The sequence below is a fragment of the Amphiura filiformis genome, chromosome 11 (assembly GCF_039555335.1).
Source record: "Amphiura filiformis chromosome 11, Afil_fr2py, whole genome shotgun sequence".
NCBI classification, from domain to species: Eukaryota; Metazoa; Echinodermata; class Ophiuroidea; order Amphilepidida; family Amphiuridae; genus Amphiura; species Amphiura filiformis.
This window is the reverse complement of record NC_092638.1, coordinates 22,521,026-22,541,812: the sequence shown is the minus strand read 5'-3', so window position 1 is coordinate 22,541,812 and position 20,787 is coordinate 22,521,026. Positions and strand designations below refer to the sequence as shown.

Below are 20,787 nucleotides of genomic sequence, written 5' to 3'. Positions count from 1 at the left end.
CCCCGTGGGACTGATCGGGGCATGATTGGCTAATTATCTTATAATTTTTTCTTTTCTCATTTAAAACAATGTGACAGTTTGCTTACACACTAATTTATATTTCTCATAAATTTGGATGAGAACGAAGTGTTCAAAATGCCAAATCTGTGTCGCCCATAGTTTTAAGTCATATTCAGACTTGTTTCGTCAGAGAGAAATAACTTTTATTAATATAACTTATACTTAGGAGTTGCTTTCTAAAATGTGTGAGGCTAAAGGTTGTAACATGCCTAGAAAGTAAACAACAATAAAGCTGATTATGCATGTCTATTGTTTTCCTCCATGTCGCCAGCCAAGGGGCGCTCCGGGTCACAGATACGTTACCTAAATTCTACTCCCCTCGGAAAAAAACGCTGTGATAAATGAAGCCAAATACCATACCAGACTTTAGTACATTGGGTGATGATTGATCAAGTATGGGTATTAAGTCGGCAATTTTTTACACTTGCACGATTAAGACAAAGGTGGGAAATGAATTCACAGATACGTTACCACAGATACGTTACCCCAATACGTACGAGTAATATTGCTAAAAATGAAGTATTGTTGAAAAATCACCCATGCATTGTTTTGTGTTCTTAAACTATTAACGTTTACGATTCTGAATGAATTTCATGAATTCTTCGTGGTTGGCATTTTGTCATTCCTGAGACCAAACTTGAACACTTTATCGGAGAATGGGCCGAATGCCCCGATCAGTCCTACAGGGTTTACAGTTTCATAGAAATGATAACATTTTTCAATTTTCATTGTTTTGTCCAATTCTTATCACTTTTGAAAGAATTCTCATTATGCATTTCCACTAGTGGGAATAGACTCTATGCAATAAAGGAAATGGTGGCAATCTTGGAGGATAGCTCGAAGATGGCACAGGTCTCTACGTTTGTTTTATTGTCTCATCCTGACACATTCTCCCTGGAGGCCTCTTAGAGGACAGAATTTGATTTGAGTGACGTCATAATTGCATACCCTCTATTTTAGTCTTAATAATGAATATATGTTTCTGTGTTTAATTGTGTTTAATTGTTATAATTAATTTTGTACTGCGTTGAAGCGAAAGGAATTAAATAACCATAGTTGTTACATGTATTGATTAAGGGAATGGTGTCTCTCGTTATGATCTTGTCGGGTATTGGCAAGGGATTGCGCCGGATTCGAATATAGTATTAATTAATTAATTAATTAATTAATTAATTAATTAATTAATTAATTAATTAATTAATTAATTAATTTATTTATTTATTTATTTATTTATTTATTTATTTATTTATTTATTAATTATTTAACCTGGGTTGACCTTTTAATGCACTAGCATTGTTCCTCCAAGGTGTCAATATTGACAATATTCGTCAATAACCATAGTTGTTACATGTATTGATTAAGGGAATGGTGTCTCTCGTTATGATCTTGTCGGGTATTGGCAAGGGATTGCGCCGGATTCGAATATAGTATTAATTAATTAATTAATTAATTAATTAATTAATTTATTTATTTATTTATTTATTTATTTATTTATTTATTTATTTATTTATTTATTTATTTATTTATTTATTTATTTATTTATTTATTTATTTATTTATTTATTTATTTATTAATTAATTATTTAACCTGGGTTGACCTTTTAATGCACTAACATTTTTCCTCCAAGGTGTCAATATTGACAATATTCGTATTTGGCGCCTTTTTCTGTTGGACCTGGTCGGGGTCGCTTGATTTGCTGTTCCGCTGGAGATTTAGTCAGCTTAGTAATATTTTTATGGGTTTTTCTTTTGTAAATATTTAGCACTTTTTGGTTATCAATATCTAATACAATTTTGAAAATTATTTTGTTTGTACAGCGCTATTTATTTTACGTTTTTAATTATTACAATTTGATCCATGTTTGGACAAAAAAAGTTTGGACCTCGAGCGAGAAATATTTTATATTCATGTACAATGGGCACGGTTTGTATATTTAAACTTTAAAGTGGGTTAATGTTTTGTTATATACATGTTTTACAATATCTGGGATGTTCCAACTTACACGTAATTAGAATAAGCCGAATTTGTTGTATTTTGAAGTGATGTTTTAACACATTAAGTCCCAATAATGCATCAGTTAAAGATGGTAAGTGGTTTTCTTTCATTTTACTTTTGGCTTAAAATAACCAGAAACCCTTCCACACTGTTGTTACCAATATCAACATTTTTGGCAAATAATAACAAATTATAAGTTTACCGAAATCGTATGATGTGGCTGTAATTCAATTTAGGTGTTCCTAAATTACACCTTTAAAGTACAACTTAGTAAAAAAGTACAAAAGTAGTCTATGGTAAAACTTACCTTGGTCTGACGCAGCAAATGAGCAGCATACAATAAATATAACGATGAAAAACATGATGATTCTTCGATTCGATGAAATTTTCCCACATGAAGACGGTGTTTTTTATTCTGTTAATGCGTGCTGTGCATTTACAATAATGATTATGATACCACGAACAAAAATATGATAGTAACTAATTTATGCATTGACCTACTTCCTTGTGTAACAGTTCTAGTTCAGTTTAGGCGAGTCGGGGTCGAAAATTTGCGGTGTTTGAACTCAACTATTGAGACATGAAATTTTGACACTGAAAATCATACTGAAAACCATTTTCAGCGTTACTCTACACTGAAAGTCAAACTGGAGTCTAGGTGACTCTAAAAGTAGAGTCCAGCCACTCTGCGACTCTATGTCTAAAATGACTCCATATTGGGAGTCATTTGACTCCCTTGAAGAGTCATACATTTCTTGACTCCGCTGACGAGTCACTGTTGATGACTCTACACAGGAGTCATTTGACTCCCAATATAGAGTCATTTTAGACATAGAGTCGCGTAGTTGCTGGACTCTGCCCCTAAAGTAACCCAGACTCCATTAATAGAGTCACCCTGACTCCATTACAGAGTCACTTCGACTGTCCGAAAAAAGACAAAATAATGATACACATAGATGTACATCAAGATAAAATTCAAAGTATAGACCTACCGGAATAGGAGACTTTACTCTGAGTTTCACGCCATTGGCGATTGTCAGACGACACGATGGAGAAAATCTGACTTGACCACCATCCCCTTGGAATGGGAGAATAAACATTCCAAGGTGTCAAGAGCCAAGCAATTACAGAGTCTGACTCCCTTGAAGAGTCATAAATTTCTTGACTCCGTCGACGACTCTGAATGTAGAGTCAATTGACCCCACAGGTAGAGTCAACTGACTCTCCAGTGATAATCAGGTGACTCCTTTGGAGAGTCAGTGCTAGTTTACTCCACTTATAGAGTCACTTGACTCCGTTCTGGCTATCAGTGTAGCCATTTTCAGTGTGGCTATTGTGCAGGGATTACTTTTCATAACAATAGCATGGTCCAACATATTTCAGTGTGATTAGTACGATTTCAGAGTGATTAATCAATGGCCACTCATTTTCAGAAGTGTTGCGGTTATTTTTTTCAGTGTGATAGACATAACAAAAGAACTCCTTTTTAAAAGTGTTATTTCAGTGGTATTATCTATTGTATAATTTTTTTCAGCGTTGCTTTGCAGTTTCAATGTGATGTTCAGTCTCAATATCTCGTGTTAATATCTCGTGTTATAGTGTTAATAAAGCTAACACACAAGTGGAATGGCATGGGTTCTATAAAGGGGATCCAAAGCTAATAAAGATGTCATTTCCGCCCCATATGCATGATTTTTCTCTGGAGGAAAAAGCGCCAAAAACTGTCGTTGTAATATATTGTTGGCCTTATCGCAAGACGTATGGAATATATATGAGATTATTTGCTTTCTTGAATTCCAATTCCAATATACAATGAACTGACATTGAAAATTCTACTGCAATGTTTTAGCTAAATGACTTACACTGGAAACTATATGGCCTCTGCCATCCCACTCGCCTTAATGCAACAATAACTACTTCAAGGTCATTGCATTCATGTAGGTAGCTTATGTTTCAATAAATTGATATTTGGAGTGCAGTTATGTTTTGCAATAACAAACGCAAAAGGAAGTTAATAATTGGAAAAAATAATTACTTGCATAAACTTTTCAAAACAAATTATTTAAAAAAAGCTAACAAAGAGGTGACTTCATTTTGGAATTTCCGAATATTTTCCCCCAAAGACCACGCATACACTGCGAAAACTGGTAACAATCACATTGTGGGTAAAATAGAGAAAAATATTTTATAAAATGGATAATATTTAGTAAGGCTGTTGATAATGGTGTTATTTTATTCGATAGGTATTTTTATGAACTTATTAAAATCCTTGATACCATTGACCATGATATCTATATATTTAAGTTTTTGTTATCACTACAGATTCATAGTTATCTTTTAAACAGGAAACGAATTGTTTCTTTACAACACGAAACAAATATTAAATGTCTTTTCTGTTTTCATAAAGGTATTGTTACATTCTGTAAAACGCTAAGGATGTATATAGGAAACTGGTTTAAGGCAAATAAAGGCAATGTGAAATAATAACTTTAATGTTCTTTGTAATTTCTAAGTAATTTTCTTTTTACAAGTACAATATAAACAAAATGAAAATCATACTAGATGGCACAGCGGTGTTTGAGCAAACACGAATATCTATGACCTTAACCCACCATGACACTCATTAGTCAACCCTAGCACCATTCACCACCTAAACCTACCCTGATATTTTTTTAACCACCATGACTCCCCCGATCCACCAAGATATTATGCTAAGTAGCTAATTTGCATATAACATAAAACAGAAGCGTCCAATGAAAAAATAAATCGCCAACTTGCTGTTGCCACATTTTGGTACCAATGACGATACACTTTGGACAAAATTTGAGCATTTTTATGCTAATTAGCTAATTTGCATATAACTCAAAATAGAAGCGTCCAATGAAAAAATAAGTCCCCTATACACTGTATGTTGTTCCTAATGAAATTTGCCACATTTGATTTGAGTATTTTTAGCTAATTAGCTCAAGTTTACGCGTATTGCTCCCTGTAGCCCATGACATTTGACCTCTGGAGTCGAGGCTATCACAGGAATATTTAGAGGGTCATGGGGTCATCATTGTACCAAGTATGAACCCTGTGGGTGTTCTTGAGCTAGAGCTGTTTGAACTTTTACACATATTGCCCCTGTAGCCCGTGACCTTTGACCTCTGGGGGTCGGGGGTACCCTAGAATGATGCTAGGGGTCACGGGCCATCACTATACCAAGTTTGGGCCCTGAGGCTACTATGGTTCTTGAGCTAGAGGAGTGCAAAAAGTGATCTTGAGAAGAAGTAATAATAATAATAATAATAATAATTTATAATAATAATTTATTCTTATATAGCGCATTACAAACAAATCTCAATGCGCTTTACAAAGCATACATAAAAGCATAAACACATGGCAACAATATTTAAATATACAGCATTAAGATACGAACTAACATTTTAAAATTAACAAAGAAAATAAGTTGATGTATATTGCACAGTTACGTCAGAGGCGAGCAAAGGGGGGACAGTAGCATGTGAAATATACAACAATAAACATGCAAAATTCAAAGCCAAAAGAACACAAGATGCATATTTCACACAAGGAGCAAATCAAAAGAAGGCACACGCAGAATCAGCAAAAAATGGAAATGTGAAATAGGCACCAGTGCAAGAGGCAAGAGATTGGAAAAGCATACAATGCATATTGCACAGAAATGGAGTGCTTTAAGGTTATTAATTATTTTAAACTGTTGTGATTTGGTAGTTCACAGCATCTTACGAATGGTAGTGCGCTTTGGCAAAAACTGCATTGCTCAATTCATAGCGAGCGTGTGGAAGAATTAAAATATCACAGATATACTTTGATAGGTGCTGCGGTTCTTGAGTTACGTTGTAAAGAGGGCTGAAACAACAACACTTTTGTAAAACGTACATAACTCATTAACAACAATAAATTAAGCAAGTTTGCAAAATATACGATTTGTAGAATGAACTTTTGCAAAACATCAAGGTGTTAATTGTCAATAATATATTGATCTAGATAATGAAAATCGATTTTTTGGTTGCTTCGACCAACAATACCTCGTCTACCCTTAAAGCACGAAAGAACAAAACAACAAACGTGGAATACGCATCGTAGGCTTTGACAGAGGAAATTCACAAATTTAACCTATACAAAAACAACAAAATCAACTGAATCATTAAAATTAATTACTTGCATGCAAAAACGTACATAGTAAAAAACTGGTTTTCATAGCGCTTTACAAAACAACATAAGAGCATACACACATGGCAGCAATATCTAATATACATAATTAAAATACAAACCAGCTTTATAAAAATGACTGAGGTAAAAAGTTGATGTATATTGCACAGTAGAAGGAGGAGACTAAACACAACAAATACAATATCTATTCCCCGTTGGACGGGCATAGATAAATCCACGCCGCTTCCTATGTGCCATGGATAAGTACACGAGGAGGCACAACAAAAAAGGCACATATAGACTTGACATTAAGAATAGAACACCTCTTCATGAAGTGCCAAGACCAATCCGTACAAACCACACATGTAAAATATTCGTTAGAGCGTGTCGGGATATAGTACCCTCCCCCGGTACCCTCCATAAATCCACACTACGGCGCCTTAATACAATTCTTGACCCATATCTCATGCTTTAGTGTTTCTTTTTAATTTGTGTATACCACATTTTCCTTTTATGTTTGTTTTTAATGAAATGGTATTTCTTTATTTCATTTTTAATTAATTATTTAGTGTGGGAAGGCTTTCTTATATTTTTATTCATGTTCCTCGTATCATGCTTGACAAGAGAGCGCCCTCTATATATTTTGATCTATTTTTCCGGGCGAACCAGAATTCCTGGGCGTATGAAATTTCACTTAAATTGGTAACCACAATTTGCCTGTTTTTTGATGATTTCTTCGAAATACATCGATTTAGATCGACAAATTTCGGGATGAGATAAGTATAATCTATTATATGACACCAACAACTCATCAACAATGAGAAATATGGGGAATGATGATGATGATGTCGATCAGGTTACGGACCTTTAACAAGATTCAAAATTAGTCAAATATTACATCAACAATAACGTCATTATACAAAACAAAGTTGCGCATAGTTTAAAATATGATATTTACAATAATAGTACAAAACAGAATAATTATGAAAATTCGAAGGCGCGTGACCAGCACAATAAAAACACGACACACACCAAATTGCATTCTGAATACATTCTGAAACCTCAGCTTAACAAGAGTTAAAATGAGTCAAATATTACTTCACCAACAACATAATAATACAAAAAACAAAGTACATAGTTAAAAATATCACATTTACAGATAAAATATGTAATAGCACAATTTAAAATAAGTATGGGAAAGCGAAAAAGCGTGATTTGCACAATAACACGAAAAATGGTTATCCAGGAGAGGTCAATTTAAAAGAAATTTAGTACCTTATCTTCTCGAATCATAAAGTTTATTTACATTTTTTAATTTAAACAATCCGACTTGGTCTCGTTTCTAACATTTCATTCACATAAACGAAATAAGTCGGAAGTCAGTTTAACTAAAATTCCTCCCCACAATACAATTCGCTGTAGAAGTGACGCCATAATCGGATTGACTACCATAGCAATAGATTAGACTATATCACCCTGCACTGTATTCACCTATTGCTATGTTAGCCTTACCAGTACGACAGCAACTTCGTGACCTCTTTTGTTCGACAGAAAATTTATACGGGTTGGTGAACACGAGTTACGTAACACAATGTTGAAATTTTAGCCGGCAAACACGTTTTATCAAAATAGCTCCAGAAATGGAAGACACGGGTCGTATATTGCTCCATTTATGTACCCTAACCACAGATAAGATATCAAACATTGTGTAAAGCAACAAATAACTTGTAAAAGTTGAATTAAATGGACAATAAAGAAGCTTGAACATGTCCAAAGTAGCTCGGAAAATTAGAAAAAATGCATGTCACGAACATAAAAATGTTCATATCATCAAGCAAGAAAAAGCGCCGGAATCAAAATGGGTGTCATGTTATAGAATAACTAAAGTGAGCTTGCCTGAAAATTTCATCAATTTTGGTTGGGGTATATTCCGAGTCGTATATTGAACATGTTGAAATGTTTATCTTTGTGCGTGACTACTGTCACGCGATATATTGTAAGGCCGATGTTTTTCCTGCAAAGAAACTTGCATTGTCAATTGTTCATTGTTGGTTATTTACCTTGAAAATAATACTCCCAACGTTTAAACAATTATTTTAAAGTCAGCATAAAGGTTTGTGTTACATTATTTGGACGGTGTTAATTCATTCCAGAAATAGAATATACGAGTGAGCCATGAGTGGGAATAATATTGCTATTATTACCGTATCTATCAAATCACTGGTATGGCTTGGTGGTAAATACCGGGGTAAAGTAAAGATTTGGAAGTTCGATCTTGGTTCGAACCCCGCTAGCACCTCTCTTTGATTTTTGATTTTATTTTAACTATTTTTTTTTATCCTAGTTTTCATATTTTTATTAAATTTGAAGTTTTGTAATTCCAAAAATTATAACAATATTTATAATATTAATAAATAACTGTCAGGAAGGTTTTCACATTAGCCCTGCATTTGAAGCAGCCAGGAGTAGCGAGATAAAAATGAAAGAAAACACCTAATATCTTGACCGCTTAACTGTGGTGTTCTATAATGGGGGATTAAATAAGACATCAAAGCTCTATCTGGAAAACGAACTTCTGCTGATTCCAATTAGGTGTAATCCGAGGTGTAAGTTGGACATTGTGTAAAAATGACAAATATGCCAAAATATTAGGTTTGAAATTCGTGCATCTCGTGATGTAATATGAATGCATAAAAGCTCATAAAATATGTTGTCGATAGGGGAGGGGTCTAATCCAATTAAAAAATCGTGAAAATATGTGTTGATGTTCCTTTATTGGATAGGCCTATATATAATCTTGAACTAAAAATTACTTAAGTTTGACATGCTTTATTTGAAATTATTTCATGAAAGCTACTGAACTAAAATGCAATTTAAAAAAAGATCAAATCGAATGTAGGATTAGGCCTAAATATGAAATACTTAGCAACAAGAAATAAATCATGAAAAAGGTGTGCCTTCAAGCTGCATTCATTAGGCCTATATTATTAAAGACAAAAGGGAGAGAAAAAAAGAAAGAAAAAGGAACTGAAAAATCCTAAGAATAACATGGTGGGAATCGAACTCTCAACCTTCCGCACTGCAGACCTTCACTCTGTCCACTAAGCCATCGCATCTTGTTCTTGCAACAGGTATTATTTTGCTATCTTATTTCTCGTTCAACATATTCAAGTATCTCACTCATCAACAGTCTTTTTAAAACTGCGTGTACTTCAGTTAAATTGACGACTACAATATTTTGTTACACAATAGAGTATTTTGCATTAATAAAATATATAACAATAGACGTTTTTAATTGCTATATTGATCAATATAACATGCATAATAGACAGCGCCGGCTGGGATCCATTTCGTGAAGCATCGTGACACTTGCAACGTGCGCTTACGACACGAGAACTCAAAGAACACAACTTTTCAACCTACGACTAGGTTGTTCCACCGCTCATTTTCGCTGAAAATTTAATACAAGCTCTGGTTAATTAATGTTTATCATAACAGAAAAGCATTAGACCGGCGTTTCCTCCAAGCTGTAGATATAACCATTTTAGTGATCGTGACATGCATTTTCTCTCATTTTTAGGCTACTTCGCGCACCAAAAGCATTCATTTTTTCCACAATAATTCAACTTTTACACGTTATTCTTTGCCTTATACTCATGTTTCATATCTTATCTATGGCCTCAATATGGAAAGGAAGGGAGGAACGACTCGTGTATTCCATTTTTTTGATGTTTTCTGAAAACCCCTATTTGCCACCTGATTTTCAACATTGCATTACGTAACAGCAGAGGTCACGCCGGTAAAAATTACCGGAAGTGAGCTAAGTTGCTGTCGTACTGTTACGGCACTTCGACAGGGAATATGCGTATTGTATGAGAAATGAGATAGATTCAACTCGTAGACGTATGCGTATTGCATAACAAAGGCAAGGAATTCCTTGAACTTGAACAATTTGCCTCCATTTATATATGAAAAGTGACAAACTTAGCCCTGTTCAGCAAGCAGTTGACTTTGGACCTGTTGAGCCTCTTACCATGATGCAGTCATGTCTACAGTAGAATTCATCTCGACCTTTGCAGGACTTAAACCCCATTAAAAGCTATTAAACCAAGATAACACTCATTGAAGCAGCTCAACTGAATAAATCAGATCTTCTCTGGTTGTGCACAAGTGTCTGTTTTCAATGTGCGACATCGCAATAAAGCTGGTACTATAGCTTTAGTTGGTTAACCGATTATAAAGGAAACGAAAGGAAACAATGGTATGTGTAGCTTTGTTTACGAAATGAGACAAAGACCTGCTTTTTGTTAACCAGCATTCTTCAAAATGAGCAACATAATGATTGTTGACTTAACACGGTTTGGAAATAATTTCTTCATATTTTTGGTGTTATCTGTCGTTTACATATCCTTCCTAAAACACAAAAGTGCGACCCTCTCCAAACATCTAAATTAGCTAAAAATTTAGGACATGTTACAAAACTATATTTTCTAGAACCTATTTAGAATAGTTAAAATGTAGCTTGTACCGTTTTTTTGTGGCATCCTTCAGAAGTGAGCAGTCCGATACCAATATTTTCGGTCAAATCTCCATTCAATTAACACGGGGAGTTGGCTAGCTATGCCTTGCCCTCACTCATATTTTTACAAAAGTGCGACTATTTCTGAACATCTAACCTAGCTGTAATTTTAGGTCATGTTAGAGAAATATATTTGCTAGAAGTTTGGAGAATAGCTAAAATATTGGCTGGTTATTTTTCACACAGTGATGTTAACTAGGCAAGTGCCCATTCTTCCAACGTATATCATTTTTAGAGGTCACGTGTCAATGGTGAGAGCACTGTGTATTGTGTATAGGAAAACGGACAGTAACTGCAGTATGCTTGATAACTACAGGTTATACACGCTCAAATAATTATGACATTTGTGTGATCCTTAAGACCAGACAAATAATTCGATATGTTTTGAGTGAATTTGGAGCATATTAAATATTTGTAGGAATGAGTTCAAATACAGCTTTGCCGTCGATAAAATATTCGAATTCAGGATACCCAAATTAGCACAAATAAGTTAGTGCTGAATAACATTTAAATAGTGCATATCTCCAAAATAGAACCCGTCTATCATCTTAAAACTACATTTAGTCAAGAGTGTCCTACAACATGGCGATTAAGCCCCACCTATTGAATTCACCTTTTCGGTAAATCCATAACCCTTTGCGAGTACACCTGAGAACTCGTCATTTGACGTCACACCGACTTGCAATGCGCAGTAACGATGTTCCATAAAAGATCTGCGCATCGGCAGATCGGCGTGACGTCAAATGACGAGTTCTCAGGTGTACTCGCAAAGTGTTATGGGATTTACCGAAAAGGTGAATACACCCTGTATAGTTATTTCGCTTTGAATGCTTGTCAGCGAGATTATCATGATTCCTGTCACCACTAAATTGGATACCGGTATGTGCCTTATATCATTTGTATCATGCTCAGCACCACTAGGGTCTTTAGATCGACATAATCGTTATCTTCTGTGCTTGTTATGTTGTAGTTAATTTCTAACGACACTATATTCAGACTCATTGTTGATAGCAGCTAAATTTAAAAGACTGGTATCGTATTTCTTCTATGAAGCTGCCGGTTGATTTCCGCTCAGCTCCGTGTATGGATTCCAGGGTTCTTCGCCTTTAGTAGGTCTAGGATCCAGGTATCCGTTCTCTCCAATATGTGGTGGTGTTTTGTCTAAAGACACTTCATACTGAGACTCATTGCTGGTAATAGGGTTAATAGCAGCTGAATTTATAAGACTGGTATTGTATTTCGTCTTTGAAGCTACTAGTTGATTTCCGCGCAGCTTGGTGTAAGTGATCTCGGGTTCTTCGTCTTTATTAGGCCTAGGCTCCAGGTACCCGTTCTCTCCAATAGATGGCAGTGTTTTGTCTAAAGACACTTCATACTCAGACTCATTGCTGTTAGTAGGGTTAATAGCAGCTGAATTTATAAGACTGGTATCGTATTTTTTCTCTGAAGCTGCCGGTTGATTTCCCCTCAGCTTGGTGTATGTGTTCCCGGGTTCTTCGCCTTTATTAGGCATAGGCTCCAGGTACCCGTTCTCTCCAATAGGTGGTGGTGTTTGGTCTAAAGACACTTCATATTCAGACTCATTGCTGTTAATAGCAGCTAAATTTATAAGACCGGTATCGTATTCAGTCTCTGAAGCTGGCGGTTGATTCCCGCTCAGGCCGATGTATGGGTTCCAGGGTTCTTCGTCCATTTTAGGCTTAGGCTCCAGGTACCCTGGTTCTCCAATAGGTGGCGTCGTTTTCCTTTGCGATTTCCTAAGTAAAGAAAATAGTACTGCAGATTAATCATTTTTGATAATTTTGTTTAAACTTATTCCAGATTTTCCCTCAGCTCATAATGATTCAGAAAATGTATAGTTTGACCTATCTACGGCTTTTCGTTCCGGAGTTATAAATGTCGAAGTTTGGAATTGGTTTTAACAAAATTTGAGCAACTTTGATCCCTGTATAAACTTTGACCTTGGAATTATGGGATTGCATAAATGGCTTACATTGGTTGCGCACTATGGGACTATGGGAGTGTTAATGTCAATTATGTTGCTTCTATCAGCTTGGGCTCAATTGATACGCTTATCTGCTGTACTAAAAATTTATTATAGACATCTGGAAGCACAAAAGTGCAGTGTATATGTTTTTGTCCCCATGGGGAGTCTATAATGGTAAAATGAAAAAGGCCAAGGGAGTGCTAAGCACATTTTAAACACGCCATTTTGGGCATGGTTTTACCCAATAAAACGGCGTAGAATAAAAATCAATACATAAATCAATCAATCAATAACAATGATTGGTAACCTACCTTTGTAGGTTGTATTTTTGTTAACTTTGTCTACCATCCCTGTGGTTTTGGATTTTTTCTATTGCAGTAACAGTGTATACCATCCTGGTTTACATACTGTACAGGGTGTCCCAGAATGATTTGTACCGTGTTTGCAAAAATAACTAAAAATAGAAGACGGGCAGTGTATCTATTTTTGATACATGCATTATAATGCTGGACATGTCTCCTACTTATTCTGTGAATTTCAGCACGCTACCTTTATTTGTTTTGGCGTGGCATGCAATAATGTAAAATCAATGAAAAACTGCTTTTCATTTTCAGCGCAAACGACTCGCATACCCTTGAAAATGGCACGATACGATTAAAAACGAACGTGGGATGTTTGGCACAGCATTTCGACGACAACTACTGTTGGGGTTGGGCCTTAAAGCTTGCCAGACAGCTGCAATCTTCGCTCTAGTTCTTACAGTCTTACGAGCACCTGAAGCTTCACTCTGCCGATTCCTGACAGTTCTGTGCTCGTCAAACTTCTTTACGTTATACACTATCGCTCCTTTGACTGGAACGCGTGCTCGCGGAAATCGTCTAATGAATCTTCTTTGCGTCTCAACATAGCTGCCGGTTTGCCAGTAAGTTTTTGAAAGGAATCTACGCTGCTGCACAATAAATTGAGGAGCCATCTTTTCTGTACCACAACCAGTTCGACCTCTGCAAGCATTTCAAATTACATGGACCTCACACCACAATAACTAAAACTACCGCCAAAGAGAGAATGGGATTAGGCCGCAAATCCTTAATTCCATGTAATGATTGCTTCGTAACGTCATAAATAATAGATAGATATCGGCTATTTAGTGGAAATATGAACAGGGCACAACTAAAATACCTGCATAACTTTTTCCAAATAACTTTGTGCTGAACGGTTAGTAATGTTACAGATTTTCAAAATAGGTTGCGTTGTCAAAACTTAGAATTCACCATTTTTACGCAATCTTCTATAACTTCTACTAGAAACGTCCAATTTTAAAATCTAAAAATCTGAGAAAGCTAAATATATGTAAAACTTAAAATGTAAAACAATATGAACATTTAACATGCCCTTCATACCTAAAAAATTCCATCTTTCCCGGTACAGATCATTCTGGGACACCCTGTATTATATAGTTTTTATCTTGTCTTTGTCTTTGTTCCCCACACCAAGTTGGTATACGCAAGGAGTTTATATAGGAAGGAGAGGAAATAGATTATGTAACGCTTATTGTTCCTTTGTGCCAATTGGAGTTCCCGACACGCTATTCATCGAGAAGTACCTTTTGTTCGAGACAAAGGGCTTCCGCCATTAAATCGGTAACTGACCTGACTAGCGTCCCGGGACTAGCGTATTAACGCTATAATAGGCAGGCTACTGTCAAAAAGTGATGAAACGAAAGTCACGTAAAAGCGCTTATACGAACGAGAGGTACCTTTTGTACTAGTCCATCCCAAGGGTGTGCGTGAGTTGTCGCATGCACACAAAACAGAGGTTCACCTACAATACAAACCTATTGCAGCGCCCAAATTGGTTTGGGCGCTCATTTGATTATACTCAGTGAACACGCTTTGCTCTACCATTTCGCTACGGACAGTTCAGCAGCATAGGCAAAGTGTGCGCTCTGTGTGGCGGATATAAGAATCTACACAAGTAAGTTGTCTACATTGTTTGCCAATAGGTCTATATAAGGATTTAAAGTAATTATGATATCACTCCTACTGTAGTATTTTAAAGGACATTAGCCGCGGTCCACATCGTGTTTTATTATATATAGGCCTACCATAGTATTTTACATGAGCATCGCGTATATAGGAGTCTACCCTGGACCTCAAATGTGATATATTTGCTGATAACTCGAGAAGCATATAGCCATACTATTTCAATAAAGCAAAGCAAAGCAAATCATACTTGTAGGCCTATAATACTATATTAAATATAATTGCGGACCAACCGATACAGCTCGATACGCCAATGTATGAATAAAAGCACCTAACAATAAAGTCGCCCAATTGAACAGTTGTAGGTGTCGTTCGCACGACTACATTAATATTGATTGGCAACATTTTCCAATATGTCAGCGCTCAAATCGGACACAATAAAACAATAGACTCTTCAGTGCGTTGGGTATACGTGCCTCGAATCTTTCAACCTACCTTTTAACAAGACACATAATGATAAGTGCTGTCAGAAGTATTAGACATATGCCACCCACTGTGATACCTGCCAAAGACAAAATAAGCATTAACGAACATCTTTATTTTGTTACATGAGCTTTCAATTTTATCAATTTCCATATAAATTCCATAAATAATAATATAAATACATAAAACACATCAAAAGCAAACAAAAATAATACCAATATGGCCCGATACGGCCATCCCCATTTGTTTGCTTTGCGTGCCTAATATTTTTATTTGTAGCAATTACATGCAGTTGCTTTTGCAAGTTCAACTTTGACCTCCGGGGTCGACATCGCCGTTCTAAGACACCATTAGACTTCTCAGTAGTCCACTTGCCCATTTTGCATTCTCTGGCTATTACATTTAAGCATAAAACTCTGATTTATTTTGATTTGTGTGCAACTGATAGATCTTTTCAGTCACCGCACTCCCTCTGTTTGTTAGCTTCCCAAGTGGACTACTGACTTTGCCTTGCGGTTAAGATTTTTAACACGGGACTCTATGGAGAGTTAGGCCAATTTCTGGCCTAACTAAAATTGGCCATGATGTAATGCATCTTTAAATGGATCTGCCTTGTAATTGGTCGCCCATATCTCGCTATGGTTTAAATCTTCCGGGCCCGCGCCATTACCATTAACTACACCGTACACAACTATCCGGGTATTTGCGGCGCTTTTGTGTTGACGCGAAAGTTAATCTCTCATCAAACATCTAGCGCGTCTTGTACTATACCATGCTTAGTACTTGTGGTTAATGGACTGATAAACAAGTATGCTTGACAGTGTGTTTTTAGAGAGCAAAGTCCCGGGGCAAACTTCTGCTTAAAATTCAAAGTCCATAGTCGGGTTTTCGTGGTTCGCTATCAATAAACTGGTAGATTCCAAAATCAGAATTGTTCAGTATTAAAGTGAGCCATTATAATTATACAAGATAATGTTGCATTCAATTACTTTTATTGTCACTAATCATCTGATATTCTTAATTCTTTATGACCATTTCACTATTGAATACTTTAATTTTAATAAACATCAGTATAATTTTGAGTTCAACGAAATGGGTTCATCATGACTAATAATAACATATTTTTAATAAAATTCGACTATGGCATAGTCTAAGACACCATTGGATTTTCACGCGAGTGCGATAATAATAATGTTTAAAAATAGCTCCACGAAGGATTCCGTCTGATCAATAGATAGAGAATGGATCTACTAAAATTGTAAATTGGTGTTTTAGTGTGCATCCGTTTATATTGATATTTAAACACGCAATAACATACTGTTCCTGTGTTGTATTCGTACTACGCAGGCTATAGATGAGATGTTGACATTTTCCCATGATGCACTGCGTATTTTGGCCTCTCCCCATCAAACGCTGGTGGCGCATTGTATTGTGAATCGACCAAATTCTTTTTCAATAATGCTCACCTATATATTCTCGATTGCTATGTGACAAAGGTGTTGATGTTGATGTGGATGGAGTACCTGTTCCACTCGTCGTGCTATTTTCAACTATAATATAATATAATATAATATAATATAATATAATATAATATAATATAATATAATATAATATAATATAATAGGTTAGATTGTTTTTTAATTTAATTAAGTTTCATCTGATTCAATCAATATTAATTTTACGGAACTTGAAATTGCAGAGAGGAATATGTGGTATATATAAACATCTCAAATAAAGTCCGCTATAAGTTCGCAGCTATGTAGCCCATCCTACACCAAAACCTGATCTTGTTATGACAATTTGATTGATAAAGTCGTGTGCAGAATCCTGTTAGCTCCAATTTGATACCAAATGTGCTACCAAACACTCTAAATTGACAAAGATTGATACCAGTATATGAAAGTGCATTTCAAAAGTTGCAAATCACAATGATACACGCGGTCGAAATTGTTAAGCTTGCTTGCCCGCTATGGGCCCTGTCGACTACTTTATCCCAAGTGCCGGTACAATGCGAGTTTTATTCAATTGTTAATTGGAAACGCATGGATGAGATGAGAATGAGAATGAGAATGAGGCGCCGTTGTGTGGCCGTGGGAAACACCAGACATACAAGATATTGAGTTGAACCATTTTTACAAACCAGCTAAAAACCTGCAGGACTCAAAATGACACTTTTGTGTCTCTCTCTCTTTACAAATCTTTATGAACAGAGTAATTTTTATGTTTAAACTGTTTTAGTAAAATCTGAAAACATGCTTCCACGAATCTTTTAAGTGTTTTTTACTTGTATGTACCATGCTGTTTAAGAAAGCAATAATTGTTAATAACCATTTAAAAGTTGAAAAAGTTCTAGAGTGCGGGCATTATGGTTTTAATTTTGCTAGCATGTGTAATGCTGTCTAAACTCTAACCTGGACTTTACTTTAACTGTTTTTCCCCGTTATCATAACAAGTTGGGTTTTTTTTTCGATGTGCTTAACCTTCATTCTCATCATTCATCCATACATTTCAAATTGAATAAACCGCGCGTTGTATTGTAACGGCACTTGGGATAGTCAACAGGAGCCCATCGCGGGCAAGCAAGCTTGACGACTCTTAGCAATTTCGAATTTTGCAACTTTTGAAAATGCACCAACTTTCATATACTGGTATCAATCTTTGTCAATTTAGAGTGTTTGGTAGCAAATTGGGGCAAACAAGATTCTGCACAAGACCTTATCAATCAAATTGTCAGAGCTTACACATTTTTCTGCCAGTGAACGATACTGTAAGACGTCATCTTAATGTCAGCATTTAAACAAAAAAGTGAAGCACGTTCATGATAATACATACATGTATGTGTTGAATAGTGCTTTCCTATGGGTAGGTTTAGCATTATATCGCATACTTGTTTCGCACATGTCACTCACATATCAGAGAATTGAACACCATTCGTACAGGTGCCACCATTCAGGGAAGGTGATGAAACACATTCCTTTAATATTGTCTGGTTTGTGTTTCTTGTTATAAGATCATAATCGATCATATCGGTGGAATATATTCTATATTCTATATCGGTGGATATGTCGGATTTAGCTCCCTTGCCGCCACATAAGAATTCTTGCTATAATTAAAGTGTTCTATTTAATTCACTCATTCATTCATTCATTCATTCATTCATTCATTCACTCATTCATTCATTTAGTCGGTCAGTCAATTAGTCAGTCTGTCAGCCAGTCAGTCAGTCAGTCAGTCAGTCAGTCAGTCAGTCAGTCAGTCAGTCAGTCAGACAGTCAGTCAGTCAGTCAGTCAGTCAGTCAGTCAGTCAGACAGACAGACAGCCAGTCAGTCAGTCATTGATTGATTGATTGATTGATTGATCGATTGTTTGATTGATTGATTGATTGATTGATTGATTGATTGATTGATTGATTGATTGATTCATTCATTCATTCATTTATCTATTTATCCATTGATTCATTCATTCACTCCTTTCAATTACTCGACTTAGTCTTCATAGTCCAGTGTAGTTTTATTACCTGCACATTGGAAGCCATCTCCGATGAATCCTGAGTTGCATGTACATTGGTACCCATTGTCTTTGTCATGGCACTCAGCATTGGTATCACATATGTCTTGATCAAACGCACATTCATTTACCAATCGGCAACCGAAGACTTCAAAACGAAGTCCACACTTATTTTCACATTCTGTTGGAACGATGCGAAGATACCGGGCACTGATTGGTTCAGGAAATTCTACCATCACAAACTGGTTGTAATTTGTATTAGCTGAGAATATCTACAGGAAAGCAATGGTGAAATTGGGGTTAATTACAAGGTGACGCAAAATACAATCAGCCTTTCATTGATATACGATTATAATAGATGGTTGAACCCGGGACCTCTGATTACAGTTGCAAGTGTTTGTATTGACCGTCTATGCAGAAAGTTCGGGAGAAAGGGTTGGTTACTTCATTAAATGTAATATGATATGTATACTTTAATTAGCATTGGGTTGGATTTTATACTTGCCTTATTGTTTTTGACAATGTGGTTTCCGATTATAATCTTTATATTGAACACGCAGTTCCCAGACTGTGGGTCGCGACCCTTTTGGGGGTAGTGGTCTTTTCCAAACAGGGTAGCCGGACTTGCTGGATTGTTTTTTAAGACCTCTCCGTGCATTAAAGTGCAGGGTACCATTGTGTTGGTCATTAAGCCCATTTTGACCCATTTAAGCTTTAAAATTGAAAATTTTACCCAATAAAGTCATTCTGGAAGCCGGTCATCTAGTACACCGCTGCTGGTAAGTAATATGATTTGTGGCGTTCATGGCTATTTTTATAAGATCAACACACCAACCATGCCAACGTCCATTTACATTATTGCTCACTTAAAGTTAGTGTAATGACAATTTTTGCAGCATGTAATATTATAGCTATTAATACACTTTTCGGGAACAGAACGCATACGAATATTCCACGGAATGTATTTTATAGGTCTATACTTGAATTTCGGGATGACAACACAAAATGTATTCATCAGTTATTCCCGAAGCATGTTACATTACAAAATGTTGGCCATGCGTATTTCTAAGTAAGATCTCATTTCGGAAATGTACCGGTATTCATTTACCAACCAAGAAATTGTGTTTAATATCGCCAAATCAAATGAAAGTCACATAGGACCTTTATATGCCTTCATGTAAGTTATTACAATTCTCACCTGATGAGTGGAGTTGAGGTTCGTGATATAAGTCAAGGTGTCTACAGAATTCCCAGTTTGGACTTGTAGTTTACTTATCCATCTCCTGATCGTGATATCCGATTGATCATTACCTTGCGTCTGTATTCCTGTGATGATTACGGGTTCTAAGAAGTCTACTTGAATCCATTGGTCTTGTAACATGTCTAAAGTATTCTCATGTGGACGCCAATATAAACTACCACTTGGTCGAGCTCTCCAAGGCTCAAAGTTTAATGTGTCACTATTTGCTACGGAATGGTTTGAAGAAGCTGTGATTTGGTCATCCGCTATTGTACCGTCTTCCATGCCAAGGGCTACGGGTTCACATGATACTACATGAAAAATATCATTTATTTTATTTGTGTATGTTCGGTATAAACCGAAGGGAAGTTATTTTTTAATCTATTTATTTGTTACTGTTTCTATGCAAAATATAGTCAGTGCTGCTTACGATTTTTAAGATACTTAACAATTATTTAAGTTTTTGGTAATTGACTTACTCTATACTTGTTACTTTAGTTATTTCCAAAGACCAAAAAAATGTATATTGTGATTTAATTTAACACAAATAAATGTCATGGCAATCTATATAGTTATCATTGACCAGAGTATTTTCAAAGTTTGATATGTACGCGTACAAACAAATCTTCAAACTCTTAAGAAAAATAGGTACAATTCTTGTTTACCCTGCGCATCCTGTGTTTTAGGGTTAGGATTAGGGTGATGGTTAGGCTTAGGGGTGGAGTTATACTTGTACGCAGGGTATACCAGAATTATTCCGAAAAATAGTAGATAATA

The 20,787-nt window shown here is 35.8% G+C and overlaps 1 protein-coding gene across 1 annotated transcript; it reads right to left on the bottom strand.

The window, feature by feature from the left end:
* Positions 1–9,262: 9,262 nt before the first annotated feature.
* LOC140164565 (uncharacterized) lies at positions 9,263–20,320 on the bottom strand. Its single transcript, XM_072187872.1, has 5 exons — positions 19,969–20,320; positions 18,781–19,042; positions 16,729–16,812; positions 15,275–15,341; positions 9,263–12,567 (listed from the first exon to the last, which is right to left on the bottom strand). The coding sequence occupies exons 1-5, from the start codon at positions 20,293–20,295 to the stop codon at positions 11,856–11,858; spliced, it is 1,452 nt and encodes a 483-aa protein (XP_072043973.1). The 5' UTR covers positions 20,296–20,320; the 3' UTR covers positions 9,263–11,855.
* Between the last annotated feature and the right edge of the window lie 467 nt (positions 20,321–20,787).

What these genes read in the sequence shown, in the direction of transcription:
- LOC140164565 (XM_072187872.1), bottom strand. Translation starts at nt 20,295, where the DNA reads ATGGAAGACGGTACAATAGCGGATGACCAAATCACAGCTTCTTCAAAC. An exon ending in AGATGGCTTCCAATGTGCAG is followed by an intron (nt 16,813 to 18,780) that starts GTAATAAAACTA and finishes ATTATATTATAG; the next exon opens with TTGAAAATAGCACGACGAGT. An exon ending in ATTATGTGTCTTGTTAAAAG is followed by an intron (nt 12,568 to 15,274) that starts GTAGGTTGAAAG and finishes TTCTTTACTTAG; the next exon opens with GAAATCGCAAAGGAAAACGA.